The sequence below is a fragment of the Mus caroli genome, chromosome 7 (genome assembly GCF_900094665.2).
Source record: "Mus caroli chromosome 7, CAROLI_EIJ_v1.1, whole genome shotgun sequence".
In the NCBI taxonomy this organism is placed as follows: Eukaryota; Metazoa; Chordata; class Mammalia; order Rodentia; family Muridae; genus Mus; species Mus caroli.
Genome location: NC_034576.1, coordinates 111,676,145 through 111,695,671, shown reverse-complemented (window position 1 = coordinate 111,695,671; position 19,527 = coordinate 111,676,145). Strand labels below are relative to the sequence as shown.

At 46.8% G+C, this 19,527-nt stretch overlaps 1 protein-coding gene across 4 annotated transcripts in view; it reads left to right on the top strand.

The window, feature by feature from the left end:
- Trim66 (tripartite motif containing 66) overlaps window positions 1-19,527 on the top strand; it is a 66,186-nt gene that overhangs the window by 33,949 nt on the left and 12,710 nt on the right. For all 4 annotated transcript variants that reach the window (XM_021168448.2, XM_029480142.1, XM_029480143.1 and 1 more), the window contains 5 exons: window positions 626-740; window positions 1,588-1,734; window positions 5,127-5,244; window positions 6,948-7,855; window positions 10,552-10,713. In XM_021168448.2, coding sequence (XP_021024107.1) covers window positions 626-740; window positions 1,588-1,734; window positions 5,127-5,244; window positions 6,948-7,855; window positions 10,552-10,713 — 1,450 coding nt within the window. The remainder of the gene's footprint in view (window positions 1-625; window positions 741-1,587; window positions 1,735-5,126; window positions 5,245-6,947; window positions 7,856-10,551; window positions 10,714-19,527) is intronic.

Sequence of the window (19,527 nt, the reverse complement as noted above, 5' to 3'; positions counted from 1 at the left end):
AATTCTCTCAGTCAAGGCTTCTCTCCATTTTACCAATGAAAGCCAGAGGCTCAGGGTTAGGGAACTTACCTGAGCTAACATGGCTAATCAGTTTTGAAGCTAGGACTGTGGTAACCTTTATCTTTTAAATATTTTTAATGAGATAATAAATGAGGCCCTTAAAGATGTATGATTCGTTAGTCTCAGCACTTCACAGAACTGTACAATTGAACATTTTCATCACCCCTAAAAGAAATACCAACTATGTTATTGATCACTGCCCTCAGCTCCTACTCTCCTCAGTTCTCAGAGGCCACGAGTCTCTGTGCCCCGCCCTTGGGCTCATTCTCTCCCACTTCTTGGAGCATCTTCCTTTTGGACAATCTGTCATGTGACACCATACACATATATCCCATAGTACTGTGCTACCTGGTGAGCTACTGAGTGAGCCTGGCTGTGGCCTTCAGGTTTACCCAGACAAAGCCCAGTTAGATCAAGGGGGCTGGGAGGGACACCAAATAGAGCTGAGGAAAAGTCTCCTTTTCCTTAGTGCCTGCTTGGCCCTGATCTCAAGGCACCCCAAGTGCTTGTTGTCCCCTAGCAAGCAGGAACAGGATCCGTGTGTTCTGTCCCATTATGTTCCCAGGATTTTTGAAGTGAAGCATCAGCACCGGAAGGTGGAGAACCAGATTAAAATGGCCAAGATGGTCCTCATGAACGAGTTGAACAAGCAGGCCAACGGGCTCATAGAGGAGCTTGAGGTATGTGTGTTCCCGGGCCAGGTCAGAAGCCAGGGCCAAGTCAGAAGCCAGGGCTAACACCTGGGCCAGGTCAGAAGCCAGGGCTAGCATGCAGATATCCAGTCTTTGTAGCAACTTGGATGCACACTCTATTTTAAACTTTCTGGTCTAATTCTGAGAGAGTGGCTTGTTAAGGCTGGAAAACCAGTTCAGCTTCTCACCTATGCAAAGTCTCTCAGGTAGCTGCCATCTTAACTATGCCAGTTTGTAGTCTTTTTTTTTTTTAAAGATTTATTTATTTATTTAATGTATATGAGTACACTGTAGCTATACAGATGGTTGTGAGCCTTCATGTAGTTGTTGGGAATTGAATTTTAGCTTGCTCCGGTCAACCCTGCTCTGGCCCAAAGATTTATTTATTATTATAAATAAGTACACTGTCTTCAGACGCACCAAAAGAGGGCATCAGATCTCATTATGGGTGATTGTGAGCCACCATGTTGTTGCTGGGATTTGAACTCAGGACCATTGGAAGAGCAGCCAGTGCTCTGACCCACTGAGCCATCTCATCAGCCCCCCTGTTTGAAGTCTTAAAACAGAGATTAATTCACCTTCTTTAGAAGGTTGTATGCAAGAGATGTAGACATTCATTCATTCATTCATTCATATTTTTCTATTTATCACCATTCCAAATTTGTTCCTAAAAGTCTCTTACCCTTTCTCCATCAGCAAACAGTTGCAGGCTGTTTTCAGAATCTCTCTTGTCTGATGCCATCAGTGCTCATACTGACACACAGTGGCCACTAGGCTTCCCAAACAGGTCCATGAACAACCAACCCAGGGACTCTGTCTTTTCTCTGTGCGCCAGGGCATCACTAACGAGAGAAAGCGAAAGCTGGAGCAGCAGCTGCAGAGCATCATGGTTCTCAACCGGCAGTTTGAGCACGTGCAGAATTTCATCAACTGGGCTGTCTGCAGCAAAAGCAGCGTCCCTTTCCTTTTCAGCAAAGAGCTGGTAAGAGGAACCCTGAAAGCAGAGCAGAATGGTGCTTGTGTCACAAGGGGAGGGGCCATCCTTGGAAGTTTTGGGAGGAAAGAGGAGTAACCTGTCACACCATGGTTTGGGGTTAGTAAGACAGTGCCATTTTCTACCAAGTTCCAAAGCATGAGGGACCCAGCTGCTGAAATGATCTCCATTTCTTCCAGATAACCCAGCAAGGAAGGCCTGTAGTTCTCATGGAGTCAGATACTGTCCTGGGAAGTGTGCAGAGATCTCACGGAAGTTTACTAGGTCTAAGCTGAGGAATGAGAAAAAAGCAGGTGTTGAAGATTTAAAGTCTTAGGCTTGGGAGTATGGTGACCCTGGAGAAGAAGGAGGTGTTTCGTTTGGTTATTTTATTATTATTATTATTTTTGGACAGGGTCCTGCTAGGTAGCTTGTGCAGTCCTCAAACTTGAGATCCTCCTGTCTCTTTTCCCTGAGTGCCACACTCCAGGCTGGAGGAGGATGAGTTCTGAGAGGGGGTTGTGTGGACGCTAAGGAGCCTGGAAGGTATTTGAAAAGGGATGTGGAAAGAGCTGGTCTGATGGAGGGGTCTGGAAGTCAAAAGGAGATCGGGACTGGAGATTAAGATGTTGTTTACTGGAACGATCACCATGGCAGCATCATGGAGGAGAAGAGGAGAGAAAATCCAAAACTAGGGAGTGCCATCATTTCTACAGATAGGAGAAGGCTGAGGAGCACAGCTAGAGTGTAGAGGGCAGGCAAGGAAGCACAGTGCACAGACGGCAGAAGAGCTCTACCTGAAGTCTGTGCTGGCCATATTACCAAAGTGAGACAGGATGGACAGGGATGAGCTGCCCAAAAGGTGCAGTCCCAAGGCCCCTGGGGATTTCTTTTAAAAATGTACACTGGTGTTTTGCCTGCATGTATGACTGGGTGAGGGTGTGAGATTTTGGAGTTACAGACAGTTGTGAGCTGCCACTGTGGGTGCTGGGAATTGAACCCTGGTCTTTGGAAAGAGCATTCAGTGCTCCTAAACAATGAGCCATCACTCCAGCCCTGTCTGGCGATCTTATAAGGAAGTTCCAGCAAAGTAGAGTCAGGAGTCAGACGAGGAGTTTGTGTGTGGGCAGTGGGGGTCAAGAGGGAAGGGGAAGGAGACAGGTAACCTGGGAAGAATGCAAAGCTCTCTTCCTTTTGTCAACCTGGCAGACTTTTGCACTTCTATATGGGAGAGAGGCTGACAGTAAAACACAGGTGGGTGGAGTGCATTCTGGGAAAGCTGGCAGAATGTGAGTCTGGTTGGCCTCAGACAAGGGCAGTAGTACACATAGTTCAGGGCATAAAGTGGAGGGATCTGTGTTTTGGAGAATTTGGATTTTTGTCATTTCTGAGACAGGGTCCAGGCAGGCTTCAAACACACTTTGTAGCTCAGGATGACTTGAACTTTTGAGTCTCCTGAATTGTATTATGGGCATGCACCACCATGCTGGATTTATGGGATACTGAGTATGTATATATGGAAACCTCGGGTTTCCTGTATGCTAGGCAAATTACTAACTGAGCTACATCTCAGCTCCTGGAAGCACTCGCCTTTTGTGGTCTCATTTCTCCGAGCTACAAGGTAGTAGATAATAAGAGGGTTAGAGATCCGGTGAAAGGGTGTGAATGACCTAGCACAAAAGAGGAAGCTGATGAAGGAAATTCCCAAGAGGGAGTCTGACGGAACCCTCCAAGGGAGCCCCGGAAACTAATGTTCACTTACATAGCCCTAGATGACAGGCTTTAGGATGCCTGGATTGGCCTGAGGTTAGCTTTGGTAGTGGGGAGAGACTTAGGGCTATTGATATGGGACCTGAAGATAATGGGAAACTGGGAAGGCTGTGGATTGTAGGAGTGGCACTCGCAGAGATCAGTGAGATTGAAGAGTATATCTCAAGGGAGTAGGAATGTCCTAGAATCAGGAAGTAGCTTGTAGGAGTTTGTATCTTCATAGGTAGAACGAGTTCAGGTGATGAATGGGATCCGTGTAGGTATAGTGACTGAGCTGAAACAGATGGAAGTTGATTGACATTAGAAAAATCAAGAATGATACAGGAAACTTTATATGGACTCAACTGGTTGCATTACGGAGTATATTGATGCATACAGATACATATATGCATGCAATAACAATGGTGAAAAAAGAAGCTATGGTGAGTGGTGGTGGTGCACTCCTTGAACCCAGCACACTTAGGAGGCAGGGGCAGGCTGATCTCTCTGAACTCGAGGCCAGCTTGGTCTATAGAGCGAGCTCCAGGAAAGCCAAGGCAATGTAGAGAAACCCTGTCTCAAAAACCAGAAAAACAAAACAAAACAAAAACAAAAACAAAACAAAAAAAAAGAAGCTGTACATTTAAAGGAGAGCAGGGAGAGGTACATGTGAGGATTTGGAGGGAGGAAAGGAAAGGAAGAAATTTTGTGATTAAAATATAATCTCAGAAACAAAAGAAATCAAGAATATGAACTGGGAATAGAGCTAATTGTAGAGTATTTGCCTAGAATGTACAAAGCTCTAGGTTTGACACCTAGCACTCCATAATCTAGATGTGGTAGTATGTGCAGGAGGTGAGAAGGTCAAGGTCTTTATTAGATACATAATAGATTTGAAGATGGCCTGGAATATGTGAGACTCTGTCTCAAAAAGAAAATAAACCTTAAAAAACACCAAAGACTGGGCTGGTGAGATGGCTCAGCAGGTAAGAGCACCTGACTGCTCTTCCAAAGGTCCTTAGTTCAAATCCCAGTAACCACATGGTGGCTCACAACCATCCGTAACAAGATCTGGCTCCCTCTTCTGGAGTGTCTGAAGACAGCTACAGTGTACTTACATATAATCAATAAATAAATCTTAAAAAAAAAACCACCAAAGACATAAGAGGTCAAGATGTTGATTGGGCCATATCTAGAAGCAGATGTTGGCAGGGTGTAATTGGATACTTGCCAAAGCCCTAAGTAACAGGAGAGTACTGAAGGCCAGTAGCTGAGAGCCATTGCAGAGGAAGATGGCAGTGGGGTGGGATGAAGGTTGCTTTGCATGCTGGCAGAAGCAGAGCAGTGGCCAGCTCAGAGAGGGTCTGCAGTTTTGAAAGTGGGTGACGGTGGGATGGATGGAGCTGCCCGGCAAGTATAAATCACTTGTGGCCAGGAAGAGATATGAGTGTAGGGTTCCAGAGCTTTGGGAAGAGAAAGAGCACTGTCTGGGAAGACTGGAAGATCCTGGGGACATGGAAGTCAGACTATGGAGGAGGACTAGAGGCTAGAGGGACATGACCTGGGGCCCTTTAACCTGTCCAAAGCAGGAGAAAGTAGGAGTTGTTATGCAGGCACAGGTGTGTCATCAGTGACCTTGGCTCTGTCTCCAGATTGTGTTTCAGATGCAGCGGTTGCTGGAGACGAGATGTAACACAGATCCTGGCTCTCCTTGGAGTATCAGATTCACCTGGGAGCCCAACTTCTGGACCAAGCAGCTGGCTTCCCTTGGTGAGCTGTAGCCTTTAGCCTGCCTACTATAAGCATAGGCAATCTGCTGTGGTTTCTAGGTGGGTCAGCACATGCCTAAGAGAAAGTGCTCTCAGACTGCCATTGATCATGGAGCCAGTCAAGCCTTTTCTTCAGTAGAAGTGTGTGTGTGTGTTTGGAGGGGTAGGGTTAGGTAAATAATGGCATCATGGGACTCTGCAACATCACCTGAATTCTTAGCTTCTTGCTCTGCATGAATGTTGTTCCTTTTATCTTGGCGGTTTTATTGCTGGTGGGGTGGGGGTAGGGGTGGGGGTGGGGATGGGACTGTATGGCAGTTCAGGTGAACATGTCTCTGTGCTAACACCGGGGCACGTGTGTAGTATAAGCTACACACTCCTCCTTTGGGGTTGACATGCAAACAGAAAAATAATGGTCTGTGCATTTTTTTCTGTTGCAATTTCTGTCAATCAGTCTCTAGGCAGAGTGTAGACAATATGAAGATGTACTTGTGTTGACAGCCTAATGACTTCTTAAACTAACCACCACTACCACTTTGATTTGGGGCTGAATACTAGCTTTGGTTTTGTTTGTTTTCCTGGACAGGTCTCACGTAGCTTAGGCTGACTGAGGGTGGCATTGAATTTGTAGCTCTCTTGGCTCCACCTCTCCTCTTGAGTGCCAGGGTTACAGGTGTGCACCACCATACCCAGTTAATGGCTCTGGGGATCGAATCTAGTCTTTGCACATGCTGGGCCAGCACTCCACCAAGTGAATTATATTCCCAGCCCCAGATTTAGTTTTTTTTTAAATAATTAATTAATTTTATGTATATGAGTACACTGTAGCTGAACAGATGGTTGTGAGCCTACATGTGGTTGCTGGGAATTGAACTCAGGACCTCTGCTTGCTTCAGCTCTATCTGCTCTGGCCCCGTTCACTCCAGCCAAAAGATTTATTTATTATTATATGAAAGTACACTGTAGCTGTCTTCAGATACACCAGAGGAAGGCGTTAGATCTCATTACAGATGGTTGTGAGCCACCATGTGGTTGCTGGGATTTGAACTCACAATCTTCAGAAGGGCAGTCAGTGCTCTTAACCGCTGAGCCATCTCTCCAGCCCCCCCAGATTTAATTTTTGTTGCCTTCTCCCATTTGATTTAATTCGACTTTTGCCCTAGATGAGGCCTGGTGGTGAGCATAAAGGACCAAAGGTAAATCAGACAGATCCTCTTGCCTTTTTCTTAACAAGCCTCATCAAAACAATGGGATGAAGGAGCGGTAGACAGAGAGAACACTAGATCTGATGTTCTCACACAGGCTCAGAAACCCCAAGGGCAGTGCTGGTGCCTGCCACCAACCTGGCATGGGATCTTGTATTGCACTGCCCAATAGTTTCCCAGATGTGTGCCTAGAGGCTCTCTGTGTACCCTTTGCTATTTTCCAATATACTTCCTCCCCAACCCCACGTGGATTCTTTTAGTGAGTCTCCATTGGGCTGTTAGACTAAAGAGCAAGTGGATTTCCCAGTGGGGTAGAAAGGCTGATCATTTAGTAAAAAGCTGACCCAATTCTTCAAATACCTGTGTTCCCCTAAAGCAGGCTCCTACAAGTAACCCTGGCAGCCTTGTTGACATGGAGTCTTGGAGACCAGGAGGAATAGAAAATAGCAAAGGGGAGCAGTTGGGTCTTACCTTTGGCAATTCTATTCTGAACCCCCAGGCTGCATATCCACTGAAGGTGGACAGCTGACCCGGGCAGATGCTGCAGCTGCCTCTTATGGGAGTTTACAGGGGCAGCCATCTTTTTATCAGAGCCACCAGGCCCCCATGGCTCAGCAGGAGGCACTCAGCCACCCCTCACACAAGTTCCAGTCTCCAGCACTGTGTTCCTCGTCCGTCTGCTGTTCCCACTGCTCTCCAGTCTCGCCTTCCCTCAAAGGTCAAGTCCCCCCACCCAGCATCCACCCCGCTCACAGTTTCCGACAGCCTTCTGAAATGGTGCCCCACCAGCTGGGGTCACTGCAGTGTTCTACCCTGCTGCCCAGGGAGAAAGAGCTGGCCTGCAGTCCTCATCCACCCAAACTGATGCAGCCCTGGTTGGAACCACAACCTCCTGCAGAACAGGAGAGTACATCCCAGCGGCCAGGACCGCAACTGGTTTCCCAGCCTGTGTGCATCGTCCCTCCGCAAGATGTGCAGCCAGGAGCCCATGCCCAGCCCACCATACAGACACCCTCCATCCAAGTTCAGCTGGGCCACCATCAGAAGCTAAAGCTCAGCCACTTTCAGCAGCAGCCGCAGCAGCAGCCACCCCCACCACCGCCACCTCCCCCACCCCCCCAGCATGCACCTCCACCCTTGCCTCCATCCCAGCACCTGGCTTCCAGTCAGCACGAGAGCCCTCCTGGGCCTGCCTGTTCGCAGAATGTGGACATTATGCACCACAAGTTTGAGCTGGAGGAGATGCAGAAGGACTTGGAACTTCTCCTGCAGGCCCAGCAGCCTAGCCTGCAATTGAGTCAGACCAAGTCTCCTCAGCATCTTCAGCAAACCATCGTGGGGCAGATCAACTACATCGTGAGGCAGCCAGCACCCGTGCAGTCCCAGAGCCAGGAGGAGACCCTGCAGGTGAGCTGTCTTCCCGGGACTTCCCATGGCATGCAGCATCCAGGTTCCTTCATCAGAGTGGTCTTTAGCCCTCACATCTGAAAGCTACCTGAAACTCTCTGCTGAGCAAAGTTGTGGCAGACATAGTGCATGATCTCTATAGAGGTCTGGGCTCAGTATTCTTTACAGTGGCCTGGCTTAGCTATACCCTGGGATGACATTGGGAATTTTGTCCATAGATAGTACCTTTAAAACAAAAAGATACTTGTCAGGGTGGGGAGAGAAAGAGAGAAAGAAAAGGGGAGAAGGGAGAAAGGTGAGAAGGAAAGAGGGAGAGCGGTAGAGGGAAGGAGAGAGAAGGAGAAGGGGAGAAAGGGAGGGGAGAGGGGGAGAGGGGAGAAGAAGGAAGGAGAGTGGGGGAAGGGGGGAAGTAGAGCAAAGTGAGTCAGTTTATGTAGAAGCTAGGGTTTAATATTGGGCATCTTCCTCTATTGCTTTTTACCTATTGTTGTTGTTGTTGTTAAAACAACATCTTACCAAACCTGGAGCTTGCCAATTTGGCTCAAGTGGTTGGCCAGCAAGCCCCAGGGATTCATGTGTCCCCAGTTTCCCAGCACTGGGATTATTGGCACCCACTGACCTTTCTTGACTTCTTTTTATGTGGGTTCTGGAGGCTTGAACTCAGATTCTCATGTATCCATGGAGAGCACCAATGTTACTCAAGCCCAACACATGGTACCGTCAGAGTGGTGCTGGGGCCCTGCCAGAGCCAGGGGAAAGGGCAGAGATCTCTCCTGTGTCCATGCAGCTTTTAAAACTCTCTTGCTGGGAGCTTAGGCATGCCTAGTGGGGAAGCGGGGAGCTCAAGGAGTAGAGCGAGGGTGGCATCAGACCTTAGTGGGTGGCACTTTTACAACATCCCGAGGACAGTTTAGACTTTATTTCATATCTGCAAAGCTAGGTATGTCTTTTGTACACATGCAGAATACCACATCAACAGCTGTGTCCTGTGGGTGGTGCCAGCTGTAGCTTGTAGATGAGGAGTGGGGTTGGCGAGGGCCAGCAGTTTGCTTAGAGACAATACAGTGTTGAGAAGAGGCACTAAGCCTGGGATCTGGGTCTGCCAATTTGCCTTTAATGCCACAGGAGAGGCTCCGGTCTCTCTTTCGGGAACACTGGAGTACTGAACACCGATCCTCTGTTTTCTCACTTAAGATGATTGGGCATGGTTATAGCTTTGGGATCTTTGCCATTCCACATCTGAATTCTTAGTTCCTGATTTTTTTTTTCTTGATCTCCCTACCCTCCTGCTTCCCCATCCCTTGCCACGTTTCCCACAATGCTGTCTCCTTAAGATCTATGCTTACACATCTTCAGAGAGACTCCAGAGACTTCACATTCATGCTTCATAGATAATGTCTCAATTGTCAACTCCTGAGGCCTGGTTCCTGGGAAGAGGTGTAAAGTAGTCCCTGAGATGGCATAGTGGGCTTCAGGAGTCACAGAGGGCCACAGGCTAAATATAAGTACACACTGTGGGGCAGACTGGACGGTTTCTCAGTGGTAGGTTGTGGAGTGCTTGCTATCATGCATAAGACCCTGGGCTTGAATCCTAGCACTGTAACAATTGACAATGAAATAAATCCAGATCCAAACCAAACTAACCAACCAGCTAACCAACTAACCAACTAGCCAACCAACCAACCAAAAACAACAACAAAAAAACCCCAAAAAAACAAAAAAATCAAAACAAAACAGAACAACAACAACAAAAAACAAAACAAAACAAAACAAAAAACCCCAAAACCACATTATAATTGCTAAAGTGAATATCACAAAGTTATCTCAAAATTCTAAGACTATGGTATTAGGATATAGGTTCTATTGTATTAGGATACAATTTTAGTAAGAGTTTAGATAAGATGTGTGCGAGTGTGTGCATGCATGTCTGGGGGTGTACATGAGGGGTTCACGTGCATTTCTGTGCATGTGTTTATATATGTGCCAGAGGTTGACTCTGCTTTAGTGTTTTTTTTTTAAGATTTATTTATTTTATGTATCTGAGTACACTGTCACTGTCTTCAGACACACTAGAAGAGGGCATCAGATCCCATTACAGGTTGTGAGCCACCATGTAGCTGCTAGGAATTGAACTCAGGACCTCTAGAAGAGCAGTCAGTGCTCTTAACCACTGAGCCATCTCTCCAGCCTTCTGATTTAGTGTTTGAGATATTCTCTCTCTCTCTCTCTCTCTCTCTCTCTCTCTCTCTCTCTCTCTCTCTTCTCTCTCTCTGTATGTGTCTCTGTCTCTCTTCCTCTCTCTCCCAGAGAAATGGTTTCTTTGTATAGCTCTGGCTGTCCTGGAACTTACTCCATAGACCAGGCTGGTCTGAAGCTCACAGAGATCTGCCAGCCTCTGCAGGAATTAAAGGCATACACCACCACAGACTGGCTAGGCTGACTGGCCTAGGAGCCTTTTTCTACCCACTATAACTCAGCTCTGGGGTTTACCCCCAAGTTTTATGTGGGTTCTGGGATCTGAACTCATATTCCAGGTACTTTCCTGGCTGTGCCATTTCTCTAACCCAGACTATTTTTCTTTTTGAGAAAATTTAAGCCATTCATGGTGTGTAAACAGCTACAAGGGACAGGGCCCATTAGTCCCCGCTGGTATGCTCTCTGGGGAAACCCATCCAGGGTTGTTATTTCTTTTCTAGGTTACAGAGGAGCCACCAGCACCTGAGGGCCCAAAGCCAGCTCTACCTGTTGACAAGAATACTGCTGCTCCCTTGCCCCAGACATCTGGGGAGGAAACCCCTCACAGTGTCCCTCCAGTGGATGGCACCTCCCAGCACTCTTCTCCAAATGTGGTGAGAAAGGTAACTCGGCCCTGACACCAGCCACCTGGATACGGGTGACGGGATGCAGGGAGGTGTGTCCCTGTTCCATCCCTGGATGCTACCCAGCTCTGACTTGTGCCTTTTCCCTAAGTAGGCAATGAAGCAATGTTGGTCTTTCCCCATTCCCACTTACACTCCCATATGGGCTCACTGGGCTTCATTTAGAGTGGAAGGGGAAGGAGTCGATTTATTCTATGCTCAGAATGGTGTGTGGTCCTTTACGATCTGACTTTGCCTTCCTAATGGCTGTCTGAGGTGGACATCGCCACCAAGCAGCTAAGGGAGCTGAGACCTTCCGGCTCCATGGCTGTCAGAAGAGCTAAGCTTTACTTAAGAACCCAAGGTACAGCCTTTATCCTTTCTGCAATGTAAGCGAGAGAAGGTATTTTATATGGCTCCACACCACCCAGAGCTATTGGCCTTAGAATTAGAGCCAGCAAATTGGTTAGGTGCATGGTTGGCAGAGATGTCCTTGCAGAGACAGTTGAGGACCTACAGACATGGAGATCACTTGAAGATGAGCCATCAGAGGCCTCTGGTCTAGTCGCCCTCTCATTTGCAGGCACTCACTGGCCTTAGCAGTAACCCAGCCCCAACAACTCTGAGTTGTCTTTCTCTGTTTTTTTTTTTTTTTCTTTTCTTTTTTTCTCTCCACTCTATCCTCCTTCTAGCTGGACTGTTGCTAGCACTATGGCATGTTCCCCACCCTAGCCTGTGTCCCAGAGACCTTCCGGGGCCAGTACCCTCAATCTTCCTGGTCTTCCCCCAAGTCCTGGCTCTAAAGGCCTGTTGGCTAGACTGTACAGCTCCAAGCTTGCCCATCTGCCCCTTAGCATCCTCTGGTTTGTAGCCTACTTCTGCCAGTTCCTCGATGTACAGCCCCTCATTTTCTCAGGCTTCACTGTGCTCAAGAAGAGAGCTTGGAAAAGGAAGCAATGGTAGAAATGAAAGTTGGCTGGAAACTTCTAGTGACTCTCAAAGACTGGGAAGACCTCTGATTCTAGCGGCTTTTAGTCTATGGTTGTCTTGTCTTACCTACTCTGTTGAAAATGGTTTGGTCTACATGTGCTGCAAATAGGCTGTTTGTAGGTCTTAGTAGTTAGTAACCATCTCACCCATCCATTTGTTTATTCATTTGATGTTAACAAATTTTACATGCATTCGCACAGATGTACGCAAGAGCTATGTACTAGAATTTCGAATGTTGTAGGTGCTCAGCACATACTGCTGTGTAAAGTGGTCCATCTCACTGTGGATTTGCTGTCTGGTGACAGATAAACCACCACCAACAGTAAATTATGATGGTGAGCCACAGCAGTCATTGAGGTGTACCTGACTGGAGCATTTACCTCGGAGAGAGGAGGCTGCCCACCAGACACCTCCTGGAAGTTTATTTACACTATTACACTAGAATGTGAAGAAGTTGAGGGAGAAAGGTTACAGTGAAAAGAAATGGTGGCCTTGGAAGGTCAAAGCTGAGAGAAAGCCAGGGCTCTCTTAGGGGTTTTAGACAAATGGGCTCAGCAGAAATGGGAACTGCACTTGGGAAGGGGAGTGGCTGGAAGACCCTGCCTATTATGCTTGGATTTGGGGTTCAGTGCTGGGGCTGGGGTATTGACTGAAGGATTTTCAGCTAGGAGGGATATTTGAAAGGTCACTTCAAATAGAGATCAGTGGTACAAAAGACCAGAATAGTACGGAGGAGAGAAGTCAAATGAAGTTAGTAGCTGTGGGAAGGAAGAGGAAGCCAAGGTTTCAAGGACTATCAGATGACAAGAGCTTTGAATCCAGTGTCTGATCAATGACAGGAAGTGAGACAAAGTCCTTTGGCTCAAAACCCTGGTCTGTCTTGGTCTAGGGAATGGGAGCATGGGATAAAGAGCATCCTGGCAGGAAGGAGGGATGTTGTTTTGAATTGCTGATGCTCCCCCATGGCAAACACATTAGAAGACGAGCCAAAGCTGGCATTATTAGTGCCCAGAATTCATCAGGAAGCCTGGGACCTGCTGGTGCTTAAGTGGTGGGCGAACCATGCAGGAAACACTGCTCTCATTTGGAAGTGAGGTGTGCAGCTGTGTTCTTACATGTAGTATGAAAGAAGGGAGGAAACCACAGTCAAGCACAGAGACTATGCTGCCTGTGTGAGTGACTCTAGGACTCTCTGAGTAACAGAGGGTCATTCTGGGTGGCTGCAGGTTGGCAGTGGAGTTAGTCAGCTCTGTAACATCTTGTTCTGAACTGTTCTTGGTCCTCATAACTGGCCTGGGCCCATGTTATGGTTTGGGTAAGGGGCAGGCAGGTGGGGTGGTCCTGTTGAAGATGCTTTTTATAAGGCTTCATGTCTGAGGCTCCCAGTAAAGGGCTGTTACTGTGGCCCAGAGGGAGCTTTGGGTTTGGCAAAGAGGCCACCATAAGGAAAGGTGATCTAATTTGAAGGGATTATTTTGTTTTGTTTTGGTGTGCTTTGTTTTGGTGTGTGTGTGTATGTGAGTGTGTGTGTTTGATTTGTTGTTGTTTCAAGACAGGGTTTCTCTGTATAGCCTTGGCTGTCCTAGAACTCACTCTGTAGACTAGGCTGACCTTGAACTCCCTGAGCACTGGGATTAAAGGTGTGCACCACCACTGCCTGCTTGGGATTTATTGCTTTTAAGCTGGGGCTGAGTGAATAAGAGATATAAACTTGAAGATACCAAATATTTTGAACTCCTCATTACTGAATGATAGTTTACATGAGTTTAAAAACAATTTTCCACAGTTTTTTTTTTTTTTTTTTACATAATTCCACTTTATGTCTTTGTTTATCCTAGCAATACTATGAGGAAGCCACTTTCTTATTTCCCTTTGAAAGATGTGGAAACTGAGACACAGAGAGATTAAGTGACCCACCTAAGAGTTATACAGTGTCTATGGGCAATGTTAGGATCAGAACACAGGCTCCTGACTCAAGCTGTTCTCACTGACTGGGTTCAATGACTTCTCTGTGCACTTCAGTGGGAGAAAGAGGACTCCATTTTGGCCTCTCACTACTGGATTTTGTCTTCGAAGTAGCCGGGGGCTTTGCTGGAGAGTCCTTAGGACACAGCCTTCCTTGGCTTTTGTTGCCGTTGGTACCAATGTTTGGGTCTGCAGCCACTCCTCAGCTTGTGCTGGCCCATGGGTTCCAGGAAAGTGAAATGTCCCTCTGAAGACTCTAGAGCAGAGAGACCTGTGGCACCAGGCTTTCCTGTGTGCATTCCATGCCAGCTCTGTTGTCACTAGGACTTTGATTAGAGCAGTGCACCTGCTGCTGCTAACTGACCTCACAGTGAAGACGTTGCAGCTGAAGATGAGATATGAAAGTTCTAGAACAAGTCATCTAGAAGGAGACGCTTGCACTCTCATCCTGCCCTGCTACCTTCCATGCACCCAGCAGGACTTTGATTCCCAGGCACTGGCTGTTGCCTAAGCTCCCTAGTCTTAGTTCAGCTACTCTGAAAAGTGCCACGGTCTCAACTCTACAACACAACCCCCTACAATTCTGGTGAATCTGGAAGGCATTTTCATTGGCTTCTTTTCATACTTCTGAACTAATCACTCCAGGAAGAACACATATGAGCTTATCTTTAGAGCACTTGCAGTGGGCCATAGGCATCACAGAGAGTTAAGCCGAGTCTCCCATTGCCTGCCAGTGAGCTCTCTGCTGCATAGAGTGCAGCCCCAGTTCTTCTGTAAAGGACTTTGAGGTCACTGGGGGTGCTGCTCATGGCTCAAGTGGAGTCTAGGTTGTATTTCCTGTGACCAGATTATTGAGATTTGCAGATGAATGAAGGATAATGGCTGAGGTAGAGAGCAGGTATACCATTACCAAAGCATGTTGACACCTGAACTCTTTTTTAAAAAGGTTTATTTATTTTATGTATATGAGTACACTGTCGCTGTCTTCAGACACACCAAAAGAAGGCATCAGATCCCATTACAGATGGTTGTGAGCCACCATGTGGTTGCTAGGAATTGAACTCAGGATCTCTGGAAGAGCAGTCAGTGCTCTTAGTTGCTGACACCACTCCAGTTGTCACTGTCTCTCCAGTCCCAGACACCTAACTCTTAACACCTCTTATAACGGCTCCATGAGATTTACATCAGCCTGTGGAAGAGGACATTCTAGCCCAGAGATGAGAACTGACTCACTTAAACAGAACTGTAAGCCGGGCATATATGAGAGAAAATACATCTTGTCTTCACATCCCTGAATCAATTGTTGTGGACCAGATCCTGGATATTCAACCTCAGAAGTGATCTCTTAGTCATAAAAGATGGTCCTGAAAGTAGTCAGAATGTTGTTCCCTGGGTCTGGTAAAGCTTTCCGAGGGTGTGTCCCAGGTCCTGGTTGGCAGCTGCAGGACTGTGCTACAATCTGCTCTCTTCTTTCGGAGTCAAGCCAAACCCTTGTCGGTTGCATACGAGTCTATCTCTTTAAGAAGCTCTCTCCCTTTAGTTCTCTTGTGAAGTCCTTCATAGACCAAGCCTAAGACTCTTGCCCACATCACCTGGTCCACAAGGAAACAGGCACTTACTCACACATAGACTGAGAGTCTCCTCCAGTAGCCTGAGCAGACTCATTCGAGCCTCTAAGGTTTTTGTGAGTTTCACTCTGCTGGCTTTCATTGCAGACTTACTGAATTCCACTCACGCCTTTCCTCTTCCTCCCACTTCAGTCTCTAGGGTCCTCATTGTCTCAGATCATCAAGGCCCTGGGTACTTTCCAACTCTTTCATCTCCTATGACCCCATTTGACTCTGGTCAGTGGGAGTGCCCCCTCAGAGTAGCTTTAATTAACACAGGAGCCTCTTGAGGAGGTTGAGCGCTCACTGCCAGTGATAGCAACAACACTACTATTAAAAATCAACATGTAAAAAACCGATATGTGACACCAGCTACTAGCTAGGTTAGGTGCTTCTTCACCTGCCTCGTTTGGCTGTTCTGTGAACTTCTACTGTTAAAAAAAACCAGTCTGCCTATCTGAAGCTGTTAAAACACTCAGATATTCTGAGCCCTTATATTCATCAGTCCGTTTACCTCTGTATGGTAAATTACCTCTCCTTATCTGCATCCCCAGCCAGAGAGAGAGAAGGAACTTTCAGTGTATGATCCCCTTTCCTGCTGTATATCAGCCCAGTGCTCTCTGGTGATGTTAACCACTGTGGAGCAACCTGAAACCAGCAGTGAGCAGAAAGAGCTTTGGAACAACAACAGAGACAGATGGTACACAGCCATGTGGCCATTCTAGCATGTGTGACATCATAATAAGCCCACACATGGGATATAGCTTGAGCAAGCAAGTTTAGAAACATGGTTTTCTTTAAGGTTGCTTCTCTCTCTCTCTCTCTCTCTCTCTCTCTCTCTCTCTCTCTCTCTCTCTCTTTTCTGGGGGTGGGGTGGGAAGCATGGCGTGTGCAGTTGTGAGACAGGGTTTCTCTGCATAGCCCTGGCTCTCCTGGAACTTTCTGTACACCAGACTGGCTCACACTCAGGGCTCAGGGATCCTCCTGCCTCTGCCTCCTGAGTGCTGGGATTAAAGGCGTGCCCCACCACGACCAGCGTAAGGAGCTGCTCACTTTCTACATTCAAGCGATGAGATTAGAAGTGAGGCGTTAGGATTTGTATAATGGAAACTGCCAGAAGGAAGACGGCAACCTCACCTGAAGAAAGGCCACATGTGAGGCTGCCGAAGGGACGCACTAAGCCTTCCACTCTGAAGAGACTCTGGAAGCGATACTGGACTCTGCCGCATTTCAGCCGGGCATTTATGTGCTAGCTTCCGTTAGTTCTGCTTTGTGAGACTATGTCCTAGTTACGGTTTGAGAAGTCATCCCACCCAAAATAATGGTTGTTTTGTTATGTTTTGTTTTGAGACAAGGTTTCTCTGTGTAGCCCTGACTGTCTTGAAACCCTCTCTGTAGGGAAGGCTGGCCTCAAACTCAGAGATTGACCTGTCTCTGCCTCCTGAGTGCTGGGATTAAAGGCATGGGCCACCACTGCCCAGCCAAAATAATGTTCTTAAACTAACTCGTTTTGTTGTTAAAAACACAGTATGTTTCAGATATCTGAGGTGAATTGATGAGGGACAGCATGTCATCTTCCTGCTTTATCTGCAGAAATGTTATCTTGCTGGAAGAACCAGAGATATAATAAACTCAGGACATGTATACTATGTGTCTGTTTGTTATTTTATAATTACTTCTCACTAGGATACTGGATTTCTAGCCAATGGCAAAAAATTAAGATCATCTAGCAGGTTTCACAGGCTAGACCAAGATTCCTATCCTTGGGCTTAGATGGACTTGGGAAATCTGGGTAGTCACTGTGTCTCAACTTTCCTCCTTGTTTCAGTGAAAAAACAAAGCTTTCTCTGAATTTTGAGAATACCGTGTGGCAAACACTAGAACAGTAATATCAATACATTGAACTCCAGAAGGAGACGTGGGTGGTGTAGTGGGAGAGGGTGCTCAGCAGGTTACAGGAAAGCTACTAGACAGGTCAGAGACTGAGTAAAAAGCTGCAGGGCGATTGTCAGAAAAGACAGGGAGCTCTCAGGCAAGATGGCAAGTCAGGTGGTAAGGACAGATGAAAAGCCAGTGGTGTGCTCACACAGGCAGACAAAAAGGAGATGGGTCTGGAATGAATGGAGCTCAGTTGCTTGCTTAGCGTGCACAGCACCCTGAGTGCCATCCTTACTGCCTCATAGAATTGGGTGTAGTAGGGCAGCACTTGAAAGGAGGAGGCAGGAAGATCAGAAGTTCAATGTCTTCCTGAGCTACATAGCAAGACCCTGTCTCAACAAACAGATGAACTGAGATGAGGAGGAGGGCAAGAGTCCCTAACACTTGGGTCCTGTGGAGGAGCAGTTAGGAGCAGGTGAGCTGGCGCTAACTAAGGGTTAAGAATGGGTTCTCAGTCTCAGGGTGGTCTCCCCTCATCCTCTAAAGACCCGAGTTCAGTAACAGAGCAAAGGGTTCTTGGTATTTTGATTCTTCCTTTCTGAACTAGAAAATAGTCGACTTTCACTTGCAAACTTCAAAGTACACACTTTATGAAGTCTGAAGGTTTTATGTGTGTGATGAAGTTGAGGTGTCAGTTTCCTGTTGGCAGTTCAAATTAGTTAGCAGTAAGTCATATTCTTGTGAGACTTTATGGCAGGAATCCACTTTTGCTTTTTCTTGCTTGACCTCTCAACCGCACTGGGTACTGCAAAGGTCAGGTCTCCTTCCTTCCTGGCAGAAGCTCTTTCTGTGAGTGAAACCTTGGCCACTGTGTGGCTGTATTCCCAAGCCCAACCCTGGCATGCTCGTTAGAAGCCCTGCTCTCCTCCCTGGCTCTACTTGCCCGCAAGGTCCTGCTGCAGCTCTGCTCATGTGTGGCACTGGCAGAGAGCAGTGAGAGCTCTTGATTCTCCACTTTCTTCCTCCATTGAAATGAGTACATTTGAGTGTAGTAGTTGGTGGCACTACATTTCATAGAGACAGAAAAGTATCAAAAGTAATTAACATGGTGTAGATAGGTCCCAGAAATGCCATGTATATGCATATGTGCATGTGCGTGTGAATGTGTGTATGGAATTTATTTTGTATATAGTATATAGTGTTTTGCATATATACATATATTTATAGTCTTTGTACCATGTGCATTCTTGGTGCTCATGGAGGCCAGAAGAGGGCATGGGATCCCTTGGGACTGGAGTTACAGATAGTTGTGAACAGCCATGTGGGTGCTAGGATTGAAACCCAGGCCATCTGGAAGAGGAGCCAGTAGTACTCTTAGCTGCTGAGCCATCTTCCCAGCTGCTATTGTTTTTACATCCTATAGACATGGGCCAGTGTTAGATTTTCACAACTGTTTCTGAGTTCCTTCCCCCATGGAAGTTTCCCAGCTTTACTCTTTCTAGCACTGGTCCATGATTGGCCATAGATGTGGAGATGAAAGAGATAAGTTATAGAAACAGATCATCAGCAGACTTGTTTCCAAATAAACACAGTCCTTTCGTGGCTCTGTCTGCCTGTCCCCTTCTTACTCTGTCACTGTGTGAACTCATGTCACTACATGAAGTAAGAAATTGGAAAGAGGGAGTTGATATCCTCTGAAAGGTTTGTTCTTTGAGATTTGGCTTTGTGCCCAACACAAGTGATTCGGTAGTTGATCTAAGTAGATTCTGGATTAGCATCAAGGATCTCACGAAGGGCTTGCTGGAGCATGCATGGAACCCTGAATCTAATCTGTACTACCTTATAAAATTGGGCCTAAAGGCACATGATTTAATCCTAACACTTGAGGAAGCAGGAGGATCAGATGTTCAAGGTCAGCAGCAGCTTCATGTTTAAGTAATTCTCAGTGTCTGTTGTGGAGAGATAGAACGAACACCAGAACTACATTAAATATAACGTCATGTGGGGAGAAAGGAGGAATACTGCAGTTGAAAGGATTTGTTCTATAAAGTGCAGAGGAATACTGCCGTTGTAAGGATCCCTATATTATAAAGTGCAATGCATTAATCACCAGCTATCCTTGTCTGTAGACAAGGAAGTTCACGTTATTAGAAAGCTATGGTAGTGTACAAGCAGGACCACCAAGGGACAGCTTGCTTTGCAGCATCTCACTGGTCCCTCACAGCAGAGGACAAGGCTAACCCTAGTCTTGCTGAGAGGCTCACAAAAGACCCTAAAAAGAATATTCTGTATTCTGGCAGTAGGAGAGAGAGAGAGAGAGAGAGAGAGAGAGAGAGAGAGAGAGAGAGGAAGAAGAAGAGGAGGAGGAGGAGGA